We start from the raw sequence: 21838 nt of genomic DNA, 5'->3' as shown, positions 1-21838 counted from the left end.
CACAGCAGTCTGAACCCATAATTAATACCCACACTTAAATGCATTATTGTGTACTTGTTAACAGTGATACATACAGTAATGACTTAGTAATAAAAATACACTCACATAAAGAATAAGGTGAGGATAGTAGTGAACGAAATGGTATAGTAAATAGGGATAGTAAACTACAGTAAGGGTTACCTCCAAAAGTAGTGGTTCTGCTCTTGTTGCAGAAATATACCTGACACAGGTAGCCATACTGGCCCCCCAAACCTATGTCAGGCCTGGAGGTTGTTTAGTCACTGCCAGAGTCACTTTCCATCAACAGGGGGTGACAGAGGGGCTGGGGAGCATCAGGGATGGTGCTTCATCTTCTCAATTATTTCCAGTTCCTGGGCAAGGGAAAGCCTCACCCTTTCTTTTCCTGAACCTTCGGCATGGTTCATAAAAGATTTGGTTCATTAAAAAAAAATCACACTGGCTGCAATACCAAGACAAAGCTGCACACACGCGGAGCAGTTGTTTACAGTTGGGGGGTCACGTGGAGACTGCATGTGCCAAACGACATTGCCGACTCCTTGCTGCTACTCAGGCAGCTTGGCGGGGATTTGTGGCAGCACTGCACACCACCAGTCGGGAGTTTTTCAGGTATGGCGCGATGACACACTCGATTTACAGGACTTTTTCCGGGTATTTGATGGTTTTTGGAATGGAATATCCTTAATGGAATTATACTCATTTTAACAAAAATTTTCCTTTAACACTTAGCCGCTGGGGGTTTTCCGCCATCGCCTACTCCTCCTTACAGGGAATTTTAGAGATTTTGGGAAAAATACCCATAGTTCAAACCCTAATTCTGCCAAATTATTGTAGCTAGAGAAAAAATTAAGTATACATTAGACTCAACAACTCTTCCTCTTTCAAATGAAAGTATCCCGAGGTCTCCAGGTGGTCCTGTTGATGAGTAATGTTAAGTTAAAGATGACTGGTTTTCCGTGTTTTGGTGAGCTAATCTGTTTGCATGCCACTGTCAGTGACCTTGGACTTGCCGGCCAGCATTGGCAGCACTGACCAGAGTGATGATTGTAACACTGCCTGGCCTTTCGGAATATTCCAATAATTTTTTTTTTTTTTTACTTTACTCACCATCATAAGGATTAGTCATCATCCCTTCCATGTGGCTCCCCATAGGGTTTTCCTCCCGTTTCATAGCACCACTATGCCCCGTAGCTGTATGGGAAAAGAATAGCTCTTTATTTTCTGTTCTCACTTCTCGCGTCAATTATAATAATTTCCCTCTACTACGGCACTTATATTTGCAGTTGACATCACGATTACTGGTAATTGCACTTTGAGAAGTACAGTAAGACCTCACTATAACGGACTAATTGGGGCCCAAACCATTCCGAAAAATGCGAAATTCCAATAAAAGCAACATCTGGACTTCCCCCTGTTAATCCGGACTTCCCCCTGTTAATCCGGACTTTTTCCGATATATCAGACATTAGTCAGGATTGCATGAATGTTTTTTAAACTGTCTTGACTACCATTGCAGTACTGTACTGTGTTATAACTTTACTACATTAAACAGATGGCATAATATATATAATAATACTGTACTGTACACTGATAAACATGTCTTTTATTTACCTTATTGTGGTGAACATAACAGAAGTGGTCAGGCAGTCCGGACTGCTTCTGGCTTTATCGGACTTTTTTTGATACATAGGAATTTAGTCCAGTAGCTCCTCGAGTCCGATAAAAGCGAATTCCAGTCTATTGAAGTCCGTTATATCAAGGTCTTACTGTAAGTGCTCTAGTTGCTTCACACAGTATGGTTGAGTATGAGGTAAGTACTTTTAAAGAAATTGTGACTAATTTGTACTAATCAAGGGCAGTGTGAAAATATTTCAAATGTTATACACAACTTACATTTTTTGTACTGCACATCACAAATACGCTAATGCTCACATATTCAGCATTATTTTCTGAGTAACGAGGGGAAAATATTTAGTTACAGCTAACCAGGTCATTTTCTTTTTCTCTCATGCACTTTTGGTTTTCTTTCATTGTAGTAGATAGGGTTACTCAAGGTATTTCCAATCATTGTTTCACAAATAACGATAAACTGTAACACTTATTGCAATGCACTTGTATTACTTATTATGTAACACTTATTTCATAACACATACTAGATATAACTTACAATGTCTTACATTTCACTTTTGTATAAAAAAAACACACTTGTGTATACAGTACTTGTTTACTATTTACAATTTCCCGCACACCTGCTCAGTTACTGAACCCTTTCCCTGGCGGTAAGGGCAGAACATTCATGGGGGGTCGATGATGCAATCGGAGGGACAGAATCGGATGAGGAGGATAAGAAAGACATCACTCTACACTCTACCAGTGCCATGTACAGACTGAGCCGTGCATCAGTGGGGTACCTTGGGTACCTACCTACCCTATGGTTGTCATAAAAAATTGCCGCAAGTTCAAAGGGTGGTGGAAAGGTGCTTGTGGTACATCCTGTCAGCTGGCAATGCTCATTGCCCTGAATCCTGATGGCTATACACGTCAGCTGGCGGTTAGGGGTTAAACCAGGCCGAAAAATGCCGGAAAAATATGATTCTGTTATCTCAGGCTTCAGCTAAGTCGTTGTTTGTTAAATCGAGCATCTACTGTATCTGTGTCTATTGACCTATCTGTGTGCATTTATATCTATATATATCTGTCTGTCTTTGTCCATCTGTCTATATATATCTGTCTGCCTATATGTCTATATCTGTTGTCTCTATCTGTATCTATATCTTTCTATACAGTATCTGTCTGTGCCTATCTGTCTATATCTTCTGTCTGCTTATCAGTCTTTATCTTTTTGTCTATCTATCTGTCTATCTGTGTGTCTCCCTGTCAGTCTGTCTATCTGTCTCTCCATCTGTGTGTCTATATATGGTCGGGGGGATACCATCAGATACAGGTCTCCCTCGTTGTACGATGTTTCTTTTTACAATATTTCGCATTTATGATCGTTCTTCTTTAGTAACATTCGTTTGTTTTACGGCTGAGCTTCCGTGCATTTATGATTGGTAATGTGGAGAATCCTGTGCTCACAGGCAGATCATCAGAGAATAGGAGCTGCCAAAAACTCCTGAAAGTTGCCAGTGTTTGCTAGATCACTAAATAGTGTGTGGTCACTACCTGCTCATAGTTGGTGTACCTTCCTTTAAAAAAAATTCCTATTGGGATTATTACTCAGGCATAAAGCATTATACCATTATTATTTTCCATCCATCCATCCATCATCATCCAGTTCTACTTTGCCCCATGAGAAGCGTAGAAGCCTGGGGCTAGGCAATTTGGTCCTGACATTCAAGATGAGAGTGACCAGCCTCACTCATCCCTGAGTGGCATTACGTGAGCAATAACCCCAACCATCCCTTGGATATAAACCTTCACCGGCTCAATCTGATTGGAGTGCTGTAATTACCCACTAAACCACCAGGTGCCATAATTTGGTTATATGGTTACCACCCAGCGTAGTAAATGGTTTCCTGGTGTACAGGAAACCATTAGGCTTGTCACTCAGTGTAGAGTCACCCATAGGCAGAAGGAAGAGGAAAGAATGAAAGAAAGAAAGACAAAAGAGGGAGTGTAAAGTCACCTGTAGGCAGAAGGACGAGGAAAGAATGAAGTAAAGGAAGACAGAAGAGGAAGGAAGGAATGGAGAGAGGAGAGGAAAGGGCAGACACCCAAGAGCAGCACTACATCGAGTGAGTGGATGATGAACGCCCCCACCTACCATCTTAGATTATATACTGATGCTCAAAACAAGATTTACTTTGAAAAGTTTTTATGATGGTAGTGAAGCATGTGTCAGGGTTAATGGACATCTAAGTGAATGGTTCACAATCAGTGTGGGCGTGCGACAAGGTTGTGTGATGTCCCCTTGGTTGTTCAATGTATATGTGGATGGGGTGATGAGAGAAGTAAAAACACGAGTAATGTAGAGAGGGATGGCATTGGTAATGAATGGTGATGGATGGAATATTTCAAATTTGTTGTATGCTGATGATGCAGTACTGCTTGCAAGTACCGGACAAGAACTTGGTAGGCTATTGCAGAGTCTTGCTGATGTCTTTAAGCATCGTTCCTTGAGAGTAAATGTAGAAAAGAGTAAAGTGATGGTTATTGAGAGAGAAGGTGACTCCCAGTGCAATGTAACAGTGAATGGAGAGAGACTGGAATTGGTGAGAGAGTTCAAATACCTGGGTACAGTGACAGAAAAGAGAGGAAAATGTGCAAAAGAAGTTGAAAGTAGAGTGACACAAGGAAGAAAAGTAGCTGTTGCAATGAAGGCCTTGATAAGAAACAGAGGCTTGAGTGTTGCAGCTGCACGAGGCTTACATGAAGGAGTGTTAGTGCCAACTTTAACATATGGATGTGAGACTATGGTGTGGCATGAAAATAAAAAGTCAAGAGTAAGAGCAGTGGAGATGGGACTGCTGTGGAATGTATGTTGAGTACAGAGGGTGGATAGGATACAAAATAATGTGATTCGTGAAAGATGTGGAGTGAGGAAGTCGGTGGACACCAGAATTGAAGAGAGTGTACTGAGATGGTATGGTCATGTGAAGAGAATGGATAACAATAGAGTGGTGAAGAAGGTATATCTGAGCGAATTTGAAGGAGGGAGGAGGCTAGGTAGGCCAAGGAGAAGGTGGAGAGATATGGTGGATGAATGTGTGAGGAAGAGAGGTTTGGAAGTCAGTGAGGCTAGGGAACTGACAGGAGATCGAGCTGGCTGGATGAATTTTGTGAGGAGATGTGCATGATCAGGGATTTTTGGCACCCCTTTTTAACGTGGCAGCGTCTGGATTGACTCTGTCTGATACGATATGTGAAGCTACAGAACGTGGTGAATGTTTTTGGCATATCCAATAGAGCCAGGATTCCGGGGGCTTGAATGATGAGTGAATGGAAGCGTGGCCCATGGAATTGGGCAATTTTGGGCTGTCTGGACATTGCTACTCCTCACCCTGCCCTTGGGTGGGAAAGGAGGTCCAGTTGATGATGATGATGATGATTTCTCCATAGAGTTTACTAAAAGCCATGAAAGCTGATTATGTGTTTTTGCATTCAGCACATTTTTATCAAGTGTTATGAATCTCAGTTGTTGGAAAAATTTATCATACAGTTTCCAGAGATCGTAATCTTTCATTTGATAAATCCTGACATGATTCTATCCATTATACACTTAATAATAGTAAGAATTTTACAGCCAAAATCTTACGTGGCCGAGATCAGCGACCTGAATTTTTAAAGGCATGGTATTCCTCTTGCTTTGCGAAAACATCCCAGTTCTGCTACAGTCTATTTTTCCACATATATTTTAGCTGTGCAGTGGACCACGGCATTATAGTTTCCGGATTTATTGGCTGATTTCAAAAGACACAGGAGTCAGGTGTGGTGTGTACACATCATCAGCGCTGTCATGGGCCCCTGGCAGTGGGCACCCAAACTATGCCACACTGCCCATGAGGAGGCGCCTCCATACGAGTTATGTGAGGTCATACGATCTTCGATTGTTTAAGTACCATATTTCCTTCATTTGTTACATAAGATATAATTTCGTTATACCCATTTACCATTTTTCCTTACAAATGTACATTCACCACTTAAAAACATGACAGTGATTAATACTCAGGCAACAATACTCGCACGTAGGCTGTCCCTAAACTGAGATGGACGCAACCTTCCGTTTCTATTATATTTTGAAAAAGAAGCCATTTTTTCTTCAGTGTTATATGTAGATAAATAAACAAACATCCTGTTTTCAAGTATAACAGAGGGTAATTCAAACTGACCCCACTTTTGCACTTTACATTAGGTTATCTGGCTAGCGATGGCATCTTTTTCTAGTTTGTGGGGGCTCCCATTACATGGCATACCCATCCTGCGCACACAGTTTCCTGCGCTTCCACCAACCAAGCATCACTGGTTCCAAGACAATTCACTGTCAAATCATGGACGATTCCCAGTCAGGACATTTCGCACCCTGGACGATTCCCTGTCATTCTATAAATATACAGTACTTGTTATTAATTAATCAATACTTTAATAACTCTGTTTCAGGGGGATCCATCAAAGTCTGTGTTCAATAGCGTAGGCTTTGAATCTTATTTATTACACTCAGTCCTTGTAAATTGTGGCAGTTTGGGTCTGGACCAGTGCCGTGATTATGAATTCCGTGATTTATGAATAATAACTCTCTATGCTTCTCTTGGGGCAATGTATGATTGGATAATGGATAGATGGATGTGAAAAATTAATTTGGGTCTGGACTTTGGCCAACCCACCCCCATAGCACCCTACCTACACCTATCTAGGCACCATCAAACACAAACATACAAATTTAGGAATATTCATTGCATGTATTAAACAGAAATAAGCCATGTGAAGGGATCTCACCTTAATCCTATGACGAAGTTGCTTAAGTGAATGGAGTGGGGTGGTGTTGGGAAGAGCTTAGAACCTCTCAGCACTTGTTCTTCCCAAACTCTTTCGCCAGCTTTGAAAACTTCTCTCCCCTCTCAACACGAGGAATGAGCTCCAAACATTAACTGTACAACAATTGTGGCAGCTTCTTGATGCCATACTGCTTAGAGCTCTTCATTGGGGGGTTGGGAGGGGCCATGGCAGGTAGGAGGCGGGGGGAAGTTGCACAAAAAAGGCAGGTAATTCTCGTACTCCGTGGCGAAGGTCTGTAGTGTGCGGACTGGCGGGACAAGAACAACAACATGGCAGCATTAGTATGCACATATGCCACCAGGGACGCACAGTGATTGGTTGTTAGGTCGCGATTTTCAGTTTGAATGCCGCAGTTTACTGTTCTCCTCAGAAAAGGCCCACTTGGGTGTCTAGATCCACGATTTTCGTGAATTAATAGTGATTTAAGGTTGCCGGCAGTCTTACGGCCACCTAGCTGTGATTTACGAATCCATGATTTATTAACACGTGATTTACGAGGATTGAGTGTAGTTGCACCTTTTGTCAATAATTACCTTGTTTCTTCCTCGCTGTAGTCTCCTTTGAATTATATTCTAATGTCACCCATAGCTGTCTTCATTAATGACAACGAATTGTCTTGTTATTTTTGTGACAACGAGTTGATTTGACGGCGAATTGTCAAGAAACTCCATCACTCCCCAGTCTCACCTGCGCGCTCGTTCACCTTACAACCTCTGTGTGTCTGTGTACATGAGTGCCCAGGATATTACTATTTTTCTCTTCTTCATACTGTACCTTATTTCATGTCATTGTTTATGCTATTTCATGTCATTATGTCTGCAAATGTACATTATGTGATTCAGATGCACAACAATACATAAAGCATTATTATTATTGCATATTAGATCACTTGTATGGGTGTTGCGTTTCTTATATACGAGTCCAGGAATGCATCCCTATTTTTCCCATTAAACCTTCAGTTCGCAATACGATATTTCGGTATACGATTGCCTTTCTAGGAATATATACCAGTCATAAAGCAAGGGATACCTGTACGATGGAGTACAGTATTAGTTTTTATCAGATCAGGCCCTTCCCGAATTAGTCCGTTACCATGAGGATCTAGTGTATATATCTGTCAGTCTATCTGTCCATCTATCTAGCTCTCTGTCTATCAGTCTGAATCTGCCTATCTGTGTATATATCTGTCTTTATGTCTTGTTTCTTTAACTGTTTGCCTACAAATTACTTGCTTTGCATTTCATCATGGGTTTATCTACTGTCTACTGCCAGATCCCATAATCCTGTAAGGGGTGGCCATTTGACTTTGAGTTGGTTGTAATGTTAGATAATATGGCCCATTCAGTATGATGTCATCTCTCGACTGTTTGTTCTGTCAGTCTCTAGATGATTTAATTCAACCTGGGAAATATACTGGAAAGGTTTGTGAAAGCTATATCTAACCCATCTATCTTTTAAGTCTGTCTTTCAGTAAGCTGAATAACTTAATGTGAAGGTAACAAGATATGAATAGGAAATGCTGTACTGTTCATCCTCACTGTGTGATTGCACAGGATACGATCTTTGACTTTTACAATTACAGTACTGTACTGTAATAAGAGTGTAAGGCCTTTTTTCAATTTATGCTATCCCCCTCCCCCTAATTTCTTGTTATTTGACCGTTTTTCTCAGGTATGTGATTGCTACAATGCTGAATTCGTTATTTGATCAGTTTTCAAAAAGGCATCCATGTTGTAAAATATGGGCATGCTATACATCATCAGAGGAAAGAGGATAATTATGCATAAGAAAAACCAAGGATGCGAAAGGTGTTTTAGAAACACCATTAGTAAGAGAGAGTAAGAAGAGAGTGGATGAGGTATTTGGAAGGAATTGGGGTGTAAAGTGGAGGGAATGTAAGAAAATGTTCTGGAAAGAGGTAAAGAGAGTCAGACAGGGTGGCAATGAAGTTAGTAGGGAAGTGAAAGATAAAAATGGTAGATTACTAGTTGAGAAGGGAGAAAAAGTGAGCAGATGGAGAGAACACATTAATGAATTGTTTAACATAGAGAATGAAAGTAATGTGAGTATAAGTGGCTGGGGAATGGTTGGGAGAAGGAGGGAGATGAGAAGAGAGGAAGAAATCAGTAGGATGGAAGTTGTGGAAGCAATGAAGAAAGTCAAAATGGGGAGAGCCCCAGTTATTGATGGAGTGTGTGGTGAAATGCTGAAACATGGGGGAGAGATAGTAGTAGAATGGATGTGGAAGATGTGCAGATTGGCCTGGGCGGAAGGTAGAGTCCTGGGGGATTGGAAGTCAGATATAATTATTCCCTTGAATGAATGAACAAAGGGAAAGGGGAAAAAGAAGTGTGTGGTAATCATAGGGGCATTTGTGTTCTTAGTGTCATAGAAAAAGTATATGGTAGGATACTTACTGACAGACTTAAAGAAATAATAGAGGAATTAGTTGGAGAAGAACAGGGAGGTTTTAGGAAGGGAAGAGGTTGTGTAGATCAGATATTCATTCTTAGATCTTTAGTGGAAAAGTTTCTAGAGAAAGGAAAGAAGTTGTATGCGGCCATCATGGATTTGGAGAAAGCATATGACAGGATGAATAGACAAGGATTTTGGAAAGTATTAAGAATATATGGAGTAGATGGGATGTTGTTGAATGCTGTGAAGAGTATGTATGAAGGTGCTAAGGCTGCAGTGCTTGTGGATAGTGAACTGCGTGAGTTTTTCTTTTTGAAGGTTGGGTTGAAACAGGGATGTGTCATGTCTCCATTGTTGTTCAATCTGTATATGGATGGGGTTATTAAAAAGATGTTGTTTGCAGAACTGTGTTGTTAAGTGAAGACAAAGGGGAGCTGCAAGGCTTGATAGATGAGTTTGGGAGTGTGTGTAAGAAACGGAATCTAAAGGTGAATTTAGGGAAGAGTAAAGTTACGGTCTTTGAGAGAGGTGAAGTCAGTGAATGTACAGTGAGGATGGATGATGAGGAAATGGAAAATGTGAGTATGTCTAAGTACTTGGGTAATATGAAGAATAAGGATGGAAGTTAGGAGGGTGAAGTGCTTGAAAGGGTACAACAAGGAAGAAAGGTTGCTGGTTCCTTGAAAGCAGTGATAAGAAACAGGGAAGTGAGCATGGAAGTGAAAAAGTTATTACATGACAGTATTGTGATACCAACTCTAACTTACAGAAGTGAAACTATGACCCTGTTGGAGGAACACAAGTCAAGAATGAGAACAGTGGAAATGAGTTTTTTGAGAAGAGCTTGTGGAGTCACATGGAGAGACAGACTGACAACTGAGGATGTGAAGGAGCGTTGTGGTGTGGATGTGGATGTGATAGGAAGCGTCAGGAGAAACATATTGAGGTGGTTTGGCCATGTGGAGGGGATGGAGAGTGAGAGACTGATGATGAGAGTGTATGTGAGTGAAGTGGAGGGGGAGAGAGGGAGGGGAAGGCCAAGGATGAGATGGAGGGATGGAGTGGAGAGGTATATGAGAGAGGGGTGTGTGAATTTGGAGCAGAGCAGTGAAATGGCGGGGGACAGTGCGACTTGGAGACGATTTGTTTGTGGCCACCCCGTATAAGGGATTAAGGCGTCTGGCAATAGATAGATAGATAGATGATTAATGATGAGCTGAGGATAAAATTTCACAGTTTAGTCCATCATTTGGCAAGATATGTTATTCAGCCAGAGGGTTAAACCTAAGGCATCTGCATTTACTTTTTATTTTACTGGTGTTAAATCTTGAGAAGTCTAGCATGCCTATCCTTGGGCATTCAGTAACATAAGAATGTGGTTAATTGGCATAAATTTGTTCTTTAAGATAATAGTACTGTACAGTGGATTGTAGTTCTTAGATAGCTACCATAATGTGAATTGCTGAATGGAAAGATACATTTTCCAAAAACAAATAATGGATACATACAAATGTGATAGAGATTTCATTAATGTCATGTATAATGATGACTCATTCATCTTGATTGTGATAGACTTGTGCTTGAAGAGATGGATAGAACAGTATAAATATGAGCAAATTTAGTCACTTAAAACATACAAATCAGAACTTTCCTGTATTATTTTTTAATGTGTTGTAATACTCACTTGCAGACTCTGTAACACCTGGTCTGGAGCCAGTAAAGCCATTCCCAAACCCTCCAACACATGAGCCAACAGTGGAGGTCCAGGAGTTCCCCAGCACTTGTGTTGACGATATCCACCCTTATGTCAGCTACTGCAACCACCTCCATGTATACCCACACCATCTCAATTATGACAATCAGAAGAGTTTCAGCCGTGCCCGCAACCTGGTATGCTCAGTGGAGATTCGAGACTCAGACAGTGAGAATGCGACACCACTAAAGGCCATATATGGACGTCCTGGATCTGGGACTCTTACAACTCAGATGTCATCTGTTGTACTTCACCACAACACCTTGCCAGAATGGGGTGATGAAGTAAAAATTCTCTTGCCACACAAATTGACTGCCTCACACCATCTCCTTTTTACCTTCTCCCATATTGCCATTGAGGCAGCCAAAGCAGGAAAGAAAGATGTCCCAGTGGAAACAGTGGTGGGATATTCCTGGCTACCCCTGACCCACAAAGGCAGATTGGTTACTGATGAACAGATGCTTCCAGTTGCTGCCCACCTTCCTGCCAAATATTTGTCCATAGAACCACTAGGACTTGGAAAGGGAGTGAGTTTCTGTTATATTTACTGCTCATACTTTAATTATTGTTTATTTATTTGCTATAGTCAAAACTATATTGTACCCAGTAGTATAGTAAATGACTTATTAGAGCAGTAATCATAGTTGGTGATGGTGGCACCAATATAACTAGGCTGCTCCAATACCTGATTATACAAATGTCCCCCATTTCTTCTCTATTGCCTGGATGGAGGATGGTGGACTGCAGAAGGAGGGCAGCTTCAACCTGCAGTCCACCAGGTTCATATTCAGGTGAAACTGGGGCTACAGCAACAATAACAAGTAATCACAACTACTTCAGTTTGCGGGTCCTGAGGTGCGATGGGTGGACAACCAGAAAAGTGTGTTCCGTGTGTCAATGCAGCTGGTATCAACAGTACTCAGCTCTGACCAGAACCTTCATAACTTCTTCCACTCTAGCTCCTCCCTCCTTCCTCCTTCTGGCATGGGGAGTGGGGGAGCCTCCAGCCCCAAGCCTGCACAGCCTATGGATGGAGAAATGCTCAAACATCTCAAGGTGCTGTAACTGTTTGATTTCTTTATCCTGTATATAACCATTCATCCTTCATTCCATCAGTATTGCTCAGTTGGGAGTATTACTAGATTAAAGAATTAATGCAGTATCTGCATGATTTTAAAATGTAACAGTAAGCTCCAGATCTTAGGTATACACTGGGTTTAAGGTTTTGATAATATGGTACCACATACAGTATATAAAAAATGAGTGGAAATTTACAGGAGAAGATGTATGATAACTTGTGGTAGGTGGAGGTGCCATTCATCCACTTACTCAGTGTAGTGTTGCCTTAATGATCTCTGCACTGAGTGACAAGCCAAATGGTTTCCTGTACCCGGGAAACCATTTACTCCGCTGGGTGGTAGGTGGGGGCGCTCACCATCCACTCACTCAATGTAGTGCTGCTCTGGGGTGTCTGCTCTGTCCTCTCCTCCATCCTTCTTTCCTTCCATCTTCTATCTTTCTTTCCTTCATTCTTTCCTCATCCTTCTGCCTACGGGTGACTTTACAATCCCTCTTCTGTCTTTCATTCCTTCATTCTTTCCTCTTCCTTCTGCCCATGGGTGACTCTACACTGAGTGACAAGCCAAATGGTTTCCTGTACACCAGGAAACTATTTACTACGCTGGGTGGTAACCATATAACCAAATTTTGGCACCTGGTGGTTTAGTGGGTAATGATTGTGCTCCAATCAGATTGAGCCGGTGAAGGTTTATATCCAAGGGATGGTTGGGGTTTATTGCTCATGTAGTGCCACTCAGGGATGAGTGAGGTTGGTCACTCTCATCTTGGATGTCGGGACCAGCTGCCTAGCCCCGGGCTCCTACGCTCCTCATGGGGCAACGTAGGATAGGATGATGGGTGGATGGATGGTGGTAACCATGTAACCTGGGTTTTGGTCCAGGTTAAGCGTCCCCCAGAGTCCCCAATCTAAAATCACTAAATCATGGCAAATGTTTCGGAGAGCCCAGGAGGGCCCAGTCCCTGCCCAGAGACCCAACCATATGGCAGGTTTGCAAGGCCATGTGGAATGTGAAAGGTGTGAATGAAGAGAGAAAGAGGGTGGAAGTAGTGATGTGTTCCAGAGTGTGAGGTATGCCTTGATGGCATTGTGTGAAACGAAGATGAAAGGGTGTGAAGTGGAGGAGTGGGAGGGTGTTAAATGGATAAGGTTGGGCATGATTGGGCAAGGAAGATGCAAGGAAGGAGTTGCTTTGTTCATAAATAAAGTGTGTCGGAGTGGAATGGGAGATTACAAATGTGTCAGCTCGAGATACATGAATATCAAGTTCAAGTTTGAGAAGGTGAAAGTGGCAGTGATTGTAGCATATGCACCGTGTGATGACAGGAGTAAGACAAAGAAAGACAGGTTTTGGGATGAGTTAGATGAAGTAGTAGGAGAAATGCCCAGGAGTTATAAAGTGTTTGTAATGAGCGATATGAATGGGAGAGTAGGCACTGGTCCTGTGAATGATATAATGAGTAGTAATGGAGTACCAGGAGAAAATGATAATGGAAAGTGACTGAAGGGCATGTGTCAGGGAAGGAGGTTATGCATTTGCAATTCTTATTCAAACATAAAGATGCACATAAATATATGTGGTAAGAGGGAATGGAGATCATGTTGAAAGGAGCGTGATTGATTACCTGCTCATAGAGAAATCGATGCTGGGGAAATGTTGCTGATGCGAGAGCAGTGAAAGGATGATGTGGCGGTTTGTCAGATCATATGATCGTGGCATCCAAGATCAAGCTGAGAGGAATGAGGTGGACCAAGAGAGAGAGAGAAGCAGTCAGGGAGGGAGACTGAAAGTCGAGAAGCTGAGGATTAAAGAATTGGCAAGTGAATACAGGGCCAAAGTAGGGGAGGAGTTAGAATCAGTGAATTGGAATGAAATGGATCTGGACAATGTGTGGAATGTATATAGGAATTCCTTAGTTAGTAATGCTAAAGCAGTGTGTGTTGTGGCAAGAGTAACAGTGAAGAAGAAAGGTATGACATGGTGCGATAAAAGAGAGCAGTGGAGGAAAAGAGGAAGAAGTGGCTAGAGTGGATATAGGACAGGGGTTCAGTTGAAATAAGAACTGATTATGTTGAGAACAAGAAGCATGTAAAGAGATTAGTGACGAGGAAAAAGATGGAGGTAAATGATGATTTAGGAAGAAAAGTGAATGCAAGTTATTCTGAAAATAGGAAGTTATTCTGGAAAGAGGTGCAGAAATGTAGAGGTGACAGCGGAAAGAAATGTGAGGGTGTGAAGGATGTAAGTGGTGGATTATTAACCCAGGGGGATGAAGTAAGGACCAGATGGAGAGAATATTTTGAGTCTGACAATGGGAATGGAGAGAGCAGAGCGGCTGTAAACATGATTAGTTTTGGGGGTATGCAGAGAAGGAATGCAGTGCTAGGAAACATGACACACGCAGAAGTGAAGAACGCTGTGAAACGCATGAAAAATGGGAAAGCAGCTGGTGTTGATGAGGTGTATGCAGAGATGATTAAGCGTAGTGGGGAGAGCAGCATGAAGTGCTTGTTGGAGATATGTAAGAAGGCATGAATGAGTGGAACTGTGTCAGTAGAGTGGAAAAAGGCTGTGATTTTTTTTTTTTTTTTTTTTTTTTTAATGCGAGGAAGAAGGAACCAAAGGCCATGAGCCCGCAGTAACAGTTCCCTCCAAGAGAAAAACAAAATACAATAGAGAGCCAAATTCAAGATCCGATCATTTTGAGATGCCTGGACACACTGCGTTTGAAAGACTGGAGATCATAGGCAGCAGGAAATACAGACAGAGGGAGACAGTTCCAGAGCTGACCTGTTGCATAAATGAAAGACTGGGAGTAACGGTTAACTCTTGCATTAGAGAGTTGGACAGAAAAGGGATGAGAGTTTGCTGCCAGACGGGTGCTACGCGCCCGTCGTAGAGGTGGAGGAATGCAAGCAGACAGTTCAGAGGAGCAGTGACCATTAAAGTAGCGATAGAAAAGAGATAAAGATGCAACAGAGCGGCGAAGAGACAGAGGTTGAAGGTAGTCAGTAAGAGGAGGAGAGTTAATGAGACGAAAAGCCTTTGACTCCACCCTATTGAGAAGAGCTGTATGTGGGGAGCCTCCCCACACATGAGAGTTGTACTCCACACAGGGGCGGATAAAACCCCTGTATAGAGTCAACAATTGTGCAGGGGTAAAGAAAGAGTGGAGTCGGCTTAGCACACCCAATCTCTTGGAAGCAGATTTTACAAGAGATGTAATATGATTTTTCCAAGATAAGTCCCGAGTAAATGAAACCCCAAGCATGTTCAAGGATGATGCAGGATTAAGCTGAATATTATTAAACATTAGTGGGTATACCTGTGGAAGATTTTGTCGGGGTGATAGGTGTAAGAACTGAGTCTTAGATGCATTGAAGACAACCATATTATTTTTACCCCAGTCAGAGATACGAGCCAAGTCAGACATTAGGTGTGCCATAGCCTCATCCCTTGTTTGTTGAAGTAACTGTTGACATGGGCGTTGCGGGAACCGAATGGAAAGGTGAAGGGTGGAGTCAACAGCGTATGAGTGGATAGGGTTAGATGTACAGCTGAGAAGATCATTGATGAATAAAAGGAAGAGAGTTGGTGATAGGACAGAGCCCTGAGGAACACCACTGTTGATAGATCTAGGAGAAGAACGATGGCCGTCTACAACAGCGGCTATAGAACGACCAGAAAGGAAACTAGCGATGAAGGCACAGACAGAAGGATAGAAACCGTAGGAGGGCAGTTTGAAAATTAAAGATTTATGCCAGACTCGATCGAAAGCCTTTGAGATGTCAAGTGCAATGGCAAAGCTTTCGCCAAAGTCCCGAAAGGAGGATGACCAGGAGTCTGAAAGGTAGGTGAGAAGATCGCCAGTGGAGCGTCCCTGACGGAACCCATACTGACGATCGGAAAGAAGGTTGTGATAGGAAAGATGCCTTAAAATTTTTCTATTAAGAATTAACTCGAAAACTTTTGAAATGCAGGACGTTAAAGCAATTGGACGATAGTTGGAGGGTTGGGAGTGGTCACCCTTCTTTGGGACTGGCTGAATGAGAGCAAACTTCCAGCAAGAAGGAAAGGTACAAGTTGACAGGCAAAGGCGAAAGAGTTTGCCTAGGCAGGGTGTAAGCACAGAAGCACAGTTCTTGAGAACAACAGGAGGGACCCCATCAGGCCCATATGCCTTGTTAGTACTGAGGCCAGTGATGGCAGAAAATACATCAACTGAAGAAATTTTAATGTCAGCCATGAGGAAGTCAGAGGGGGGAAGTGATGGAGGAACAGCACCGGAATCGTCTAAGGTGGAATTGGAGGAGAAAGTCTGAGGGAAGAGATCTGCTTTATCAGTAGAAGAAATAGCTACAGAACCATCAGAGTCGAAAAGAGGAGGGACGGATGATGAGGTAAAGTTGTTAGAAAGATTTTTGGCAAGGTGCCAGAATGAGCGGGAAGAATTCGAGTTGGAGAGTTGAGAGCATTTAGTATGGATGAAATTATTTTTAGTAGAGCGAAGAACAAACCTAGCACGATTCCGGGCAGAAACATAAAGACGATGTGATTCAGGGGTGGGTTGGCTCCGGTACCTTTTGTAGGCCTTCTCCTTGTTGCGGACAGCATTAGAACAAGCGTGATTAAACCAAGGCTTTCTTGCGTTAGTCAAAGGATATGAGAATGGAATGTATGCTTCCATGCCCGAGAGAATAACCTCCGTAATGCGCAAGGCACACCCATATGGCTCACGGCCATGGAAGCAATAATCATTCCAGTGAAAATCAAAGAAGTACTGCCTGAGGGCCTCCCAGTCCGCGGCTCTAAAATGCCATAGACGACGCTTCCCTGGAGGGTCCACAGGCCGTACCAGAGTGATAGGACAGGTTAAGGTATTAAGGTTGTGATCGGAGGAGCCCAATGGAGAGAAAAGTTTAACAGAGTAAGCAGAAGGATTAGTTGTGAGGAAGAGGTCAAGTATGTTGGAGCTCTCTCCAATGCCGTCAGGGATTCGGGTAGGGTGCTGTACAAGCTGCTCTAGGTCATTAAGGATGGAAAAGATGTAGGCTTGTTCACCAGGTGGATCCGTGAAAGGAGAGGAGAGCCAAAGGTGGTGGTGAACATTGAAATCTCCAAGAATGGAGATTTCAGAGAAAGGAGAAATGGACAGAATGTGTTCCATCGTAGAAGTAAGATAGTCGAAGAATTTTTGATAGTCAGTAGAATTAGGGGATAAGTAAACAGCACAGATATATTTAGTCAGAGAATGACAGGAAAGCCGAAGCCAGAGTGTGGAGAATTCAGAAGAATCAAGTTCAGGAACACGAGAGCAAGATAAGTCGTTGCGTATGTATACACAACAGCCACCTTTGGCTTTGAAATGAGTATAGAGAAAGTAGGAGGATACAGAAAAGGGTTTGCTGTCAGTTGCCTCAGACAGCTGAGTCTCTGTTAGAAAAAGAAGGTGAGGTTTAGAGGAGGAGAGGTGGTGCTCAACAGAGCGAAAGTTAGATGAAAGGCCGCCAATGTTGCAGAAATGAAGAAGAAGAGAGTCAGACAGTGGTTCCAGGCACTTCGAGTCGTCACCGGGAGAGGGGCAGATGGCGGGGGCATTTATGGTCCCCCCCCCTGGGGACTCCGAGGCTTGGTGAATCGACGCCATTATTGTGAATTTTGAATAGGAAGTGTAGTGTGTACTGTGCATGTAGTTTGGTGAAGATAGAGAAATTTGTACTGAAGAGCATGCTGGCCTACTCTCTGTGTAACTGAGACACTGAAAAAGTTCAGCAAAGGGGGATGGTCAGGAACTAGTCCTGAGGGCTGATGAAACGGGAGCTCCAGCACTCCCTGTCATCAGCTTTCCATCCACCTCGGGAGTACTGCCCTGCTCGACTGGTGCTACAGTCTACTCCACAGATTGTACCCCTGTACAAAAATAAAGGTGAGCAAAGTGAGTGCAAGAATTATCATGACATAAGTTTATGTAGTTCTGTAGGGAAGATATTTGGAAGAATTATTACAGAGAAAGCAAGAGCGATATTAAAAGGCCTAGTGAGTGATGAACAGGGTGGCTTTAGGAGTGGCAGAGGATGTGTGGATCAAATATTAACAGTGAGACAGATACTGGAGAAGGCTTGTGAGAAGGGCTGTTAGGTGTTTATGGAACTTACAGATCTGGAAAATGTATATGACAAAGTAGACAGAGAAGGATTGTGGAAAGTTTTCTGTACAGTATGTACGGTGTAGATGGTAAGCTGCTAGGTGCCGTTCAGAGTTTTTATGATGGTAGTGAGGTGTGTGTAAGACTAAATGGGTACGTAAGTGAATGGTTTACGATCATTGTGGGCATGCGACAAGGTTGTGTGTTGTCCCCATGGTTGTTCAATATATGAATGGATGGGGGGATGAGAGAAGTAAAAACATGAGTAATGGAGAGAGGGTTGGCATTGATAATGAATGGTGATGGATGGAATATCTCAAATTTAATGTATGGTGATGATGCAGTACCACTTGCAAATACCAGACAAGAGCTTGGTAGACTAGTGCAGAGTTCTGCTGATGTCTGTGAATGTTGTGTCGTGAGAGTAAACGTAGAAAAGAGTAAATTGATGGATGTTGAGAGAGAAGGTGACTCTCAGTGTGATGTTATAGTGAATGGAGAGAAACTGGAATTAGTGAGAGTTCAAATACCTGGGTACAGTGATAGAAAATAGAGGAAAATGTGCAAATGAAATGGAAAGTAGAGTGACACAAGGAAGGAAAGTAGCTGGTGTTATGAAAGCCTTGATAAGAAACGGCTTGAGTGTTGCAGCTGTGCGAGGCTTACATGAAGGAGTGTTAGTGCCAGCTTTAACATGTGAGTGTGAGACTATGGTGTGGCATGAAAATGAAAAGTCAAGAGTGAGAGCAGTGGAGATAGGACTGTTCAGGAATGTATGTGGAGTACAGAGAGTGGAGAGGATATCGAGTAATGTGATTTGTGAAAGGTGCTGAGTGAGGAAGTCTGTGGGTACCAGAATCAAAGAGCGTGTACTGAGATGGTATGGTCACGTGGAGAGAATGGACGGCAATATAGTGGTGAAAAATGTATATCTGAAGGAGGGAAGAGACAAGGTGGGCCAAGAAGAAGGTGGAAAAATATGGTGGATGAGTATGTGAGGAAGAGTGGTATGGAAGTTGGTGAGACTAAGTGACTGATGAGAGATCGAGCTGGCTGGATGAACTTTTTGCGGCGACGTGTAAGACCAGGGATTTGGCACCCGTCTTTAACGTGACAGTGTTTGGATTGACTCTGTTGGGTAGGTATACAGCTTTTGCAAATTGACTTTGGACCTCCCCCCACAAGGTTTAAAAAACACAGAAATCATAGTATATCACAATGTTTGTTTATGAATTGCCATTCATTAATATGAAATCATGTTTCCCTTGTTTTTCAGGACCAGGTGGATGCATTTTGACATGGAATCACGTAGATCTCTAAAGTAATCTAAGGACATTCTTTTGCACCAAACATTTGTCGGTTCGGTCTTGAGGTTGTCCAGATTGGGTGTCTTCTTCTCTACCATGATTTTCTTCATCTTTGCCCAGCAGTTTTCTATTGGATGTAGATCTGGACTGTTGCCAGGCCAGTCGAGGACCTCAATCCGATTATCCTGAAGCCATTTTGTCGCTTTTCTTGACTTGTAACATGGAGTTGAATCATGGATGAATAAGTTGCACCCATGAATAGCAAAAATGTTTAACAAATGATCTTTCAGAACTTGAATGTACCGGCCACCGTTCATCATCAAGTTCTTAGGAAGAAAGTAGAGGCCTCCCCTTCCCATTTCACCTAAGAAACACCCCCATACCATTACTGATTGTGGGTGCTTAACATTCGGCACCATGTAAGCAGGGTCATATCGACTACAGGAGGCAGGGCGACAAACCTTGGCAGAACACACCTGGAACACTTTAAACGTGCTTTCATTGGAAAACATAACTTTTGCCACTCATCTGATGACCAGTGTACATACTTCTTGGCAAACTGAACGCGCTGGTTCTTCATGCGGTCAGTGAGAAGTGGTTTCTTGGCTGCGGTGCGGCTTGGTAAACCCAGCTCGTTCTGCAAACGGTGTTGGATAGTTCAAATTAAGACATCTTATAAGAGCTGGGGATGCATTCTCTTCAATTCTGCTGCTGTCAGTTGAGGTTTCTTGATTAATTCCCTCTTCAGAAACGTATCTGTACCTCTGGAAGTTGTCCTCTTCTTTCCACTGCCATGCTGATGCTCTGCTACAACATCAAGTGGCAGGCCGCGTGTTGCAGCAAAATCTTTGTGATGCTCGGCTTTGCACTTCCAGCACGTTCGTAAATCGTGTTGATAGGGACATTATCCTGCCTCCATGCAATGATATGGACCCTCTCATCCCTTGAGCAGCACTTTCCAGGCATGACAACTTGATTCTAGGAAAAGAACAGGGGAAACAGTAATGCATATGAAAAAAGAGGGAGGTGCAAGCTTGGAGTGACGGAAACATACTCCCACTCTCGCTTCTGGGCAAGCACTGACGTGCTGATCGTTTCACCACTTTCCTCCAGCACCAGAGGAGTTGCCAGTTACTTCTTGCCCAAAAAATTCACTTGGTAGAGGTGGAAACACACAGCTAAGACAGACAACTCTCCCATATCATATCTGTGTGTAGGTCCTAAGTCAATTTGTGGTGGGTGTCTGTGAAACTACAGTACGTGGTGAAACCTTTTGGCCCATCAGATGGAGCCAGGATTCCGTGGGCTTGAATGATGAATGAATTGAATCATGGCCCATTTCGATGCTGCTACTCATCACCCTACCCGAGGGTGGGAATGAAGGTCCGGATGATCATGATGATAATGAGGTTGTAAGATAACATTCATTCATTCATTATCTGATCCAGTGTTGCCCCATTAGGAATGTAGGAGCCCGGGGCTAGACAAGTTGGTCATGACATTTAAGATGAGAGTGACCAGCCTTACTCAACCCTGAGTGGCATTATGCGAGCAGTAAATCCCAACCACCCCCTTGAATATAAACCTGTGCTGGCTTAATCTAATTGAAGTGCCATAATTACCCACAAAACCGCCAGACCTCATAATTTGGTTATATGGTTACCACCCATGTAGTAAACAGTTTCCTGGTGTACAGGAAACCATTTGGCTTGTCACTTAGAGTCACCCGTAGACAGAAGGAAGAGGAAAGGATGAAGGAAAGAAAGACAGAAGAGGGAGGAAGGAAAGAAGGAAGGAAGAGAGGAAAGGGCAGGCACCCAAGAGCAGCACTACAAACTACTCCATTAATATGTTGAATATCTGCTAAAACATTATATTTTAGCAGCACAGTAAATTAGTTTTAATACTGTGTTTGTGTACTTAGAAACTGCCACTTAAAATAAAATTACTTGAAATGGATGCTGTGTTCCAGCACAAAAAAATATTGTGTGAGATATTATTACTTGACACTGTAAATTGCATCACAGTGTATTTGATTTTGTAGTGAGGTGTATTATTGTTTGTATTACAGCAATGTATGTAAAGATTTATATATGAACAGCTTGAATCTGTACCTGTCCATTCCAGTTCATTGTTAGAAGGGCTAGTATTAATTTTTCCTGCATTTTACATCTTGACAGACAACTCAGTAATGATGAAAAGATTACAGTACAGGTATATGTCAATATACAATACCCCTAGATGTGATACCCCAGCTTATTGATGGGGGTAGATATACCACCAATCCCCACCTAACGATGGCCAATCCCCCATTTAACCATTTTTTTTTTTTTTTTAATGATATTTTAGACTAAAATTGTGTGTTTAGGTTGATTTATAAACTGTTTTAAGATTAGATTAATGTGTTTTAGCCATAGGTGGGGTGAACATTGTCATTTTGGGGTACAGTTTACTAACCTTGATTTTTTCCAAACTTATATATGACAATTTTCAGATTTTATTTGTTGGTTTTGGTGAGTTATTTACAGGTGTTAGGCTTAGGTTAGCTTCTTTTACAGCTGTTAGGTCATTTAGATTGCCTTTAAACTTGTTTTTGGACTCATTTGGGTGGGTTAAGGACTTGGTT

General features: G+C 42.4%; 1 protein-coding gene across 1 annotated transcript in view; it reads left to right on the top strand.

Annotated features, from left to right (window-relative positions):
• Ziz (dedicator of cytokinesis protein Ziz) overlaps positions 1 to 21838 on the top strand; it is a 251109-nt gene that overhangs the window by 76557 nt on the left and 152714 nt on the right. The window contains exons 14-15 of the mRNA XM_080277570.1: positions 10619 to 11208; positions 11522 to 11737. Coding sequence (XP_080133696.1) covers positions 10619 to 11208; positions 11522 to 11737 — 806 coding nt within the window. The remainder of the gene's footprint in view (positions 1 to 10618; positions 11209 to 11521; positions 11738 to 21838) is intronic.

This window comes from Coenobita brevimanus, chromosome 70, assembly GCF_032717465.1.
Source record: "Coenobita brevimanus isolate Jiangsu-jjx chromosome 70, ASM3271746v2, whole genome shotgun sequence".
Taxonomy (NCBI): domain Eukaryota; kingdom Metazoa; phylum Arthropoda; class Malacostraca; order Decapoda; family Coenobitidae; genus Coenobita; species Coenobita brevimanus.
This window is presented reverse-complemented; position numbering and strand designations above follow the sequence as displayed.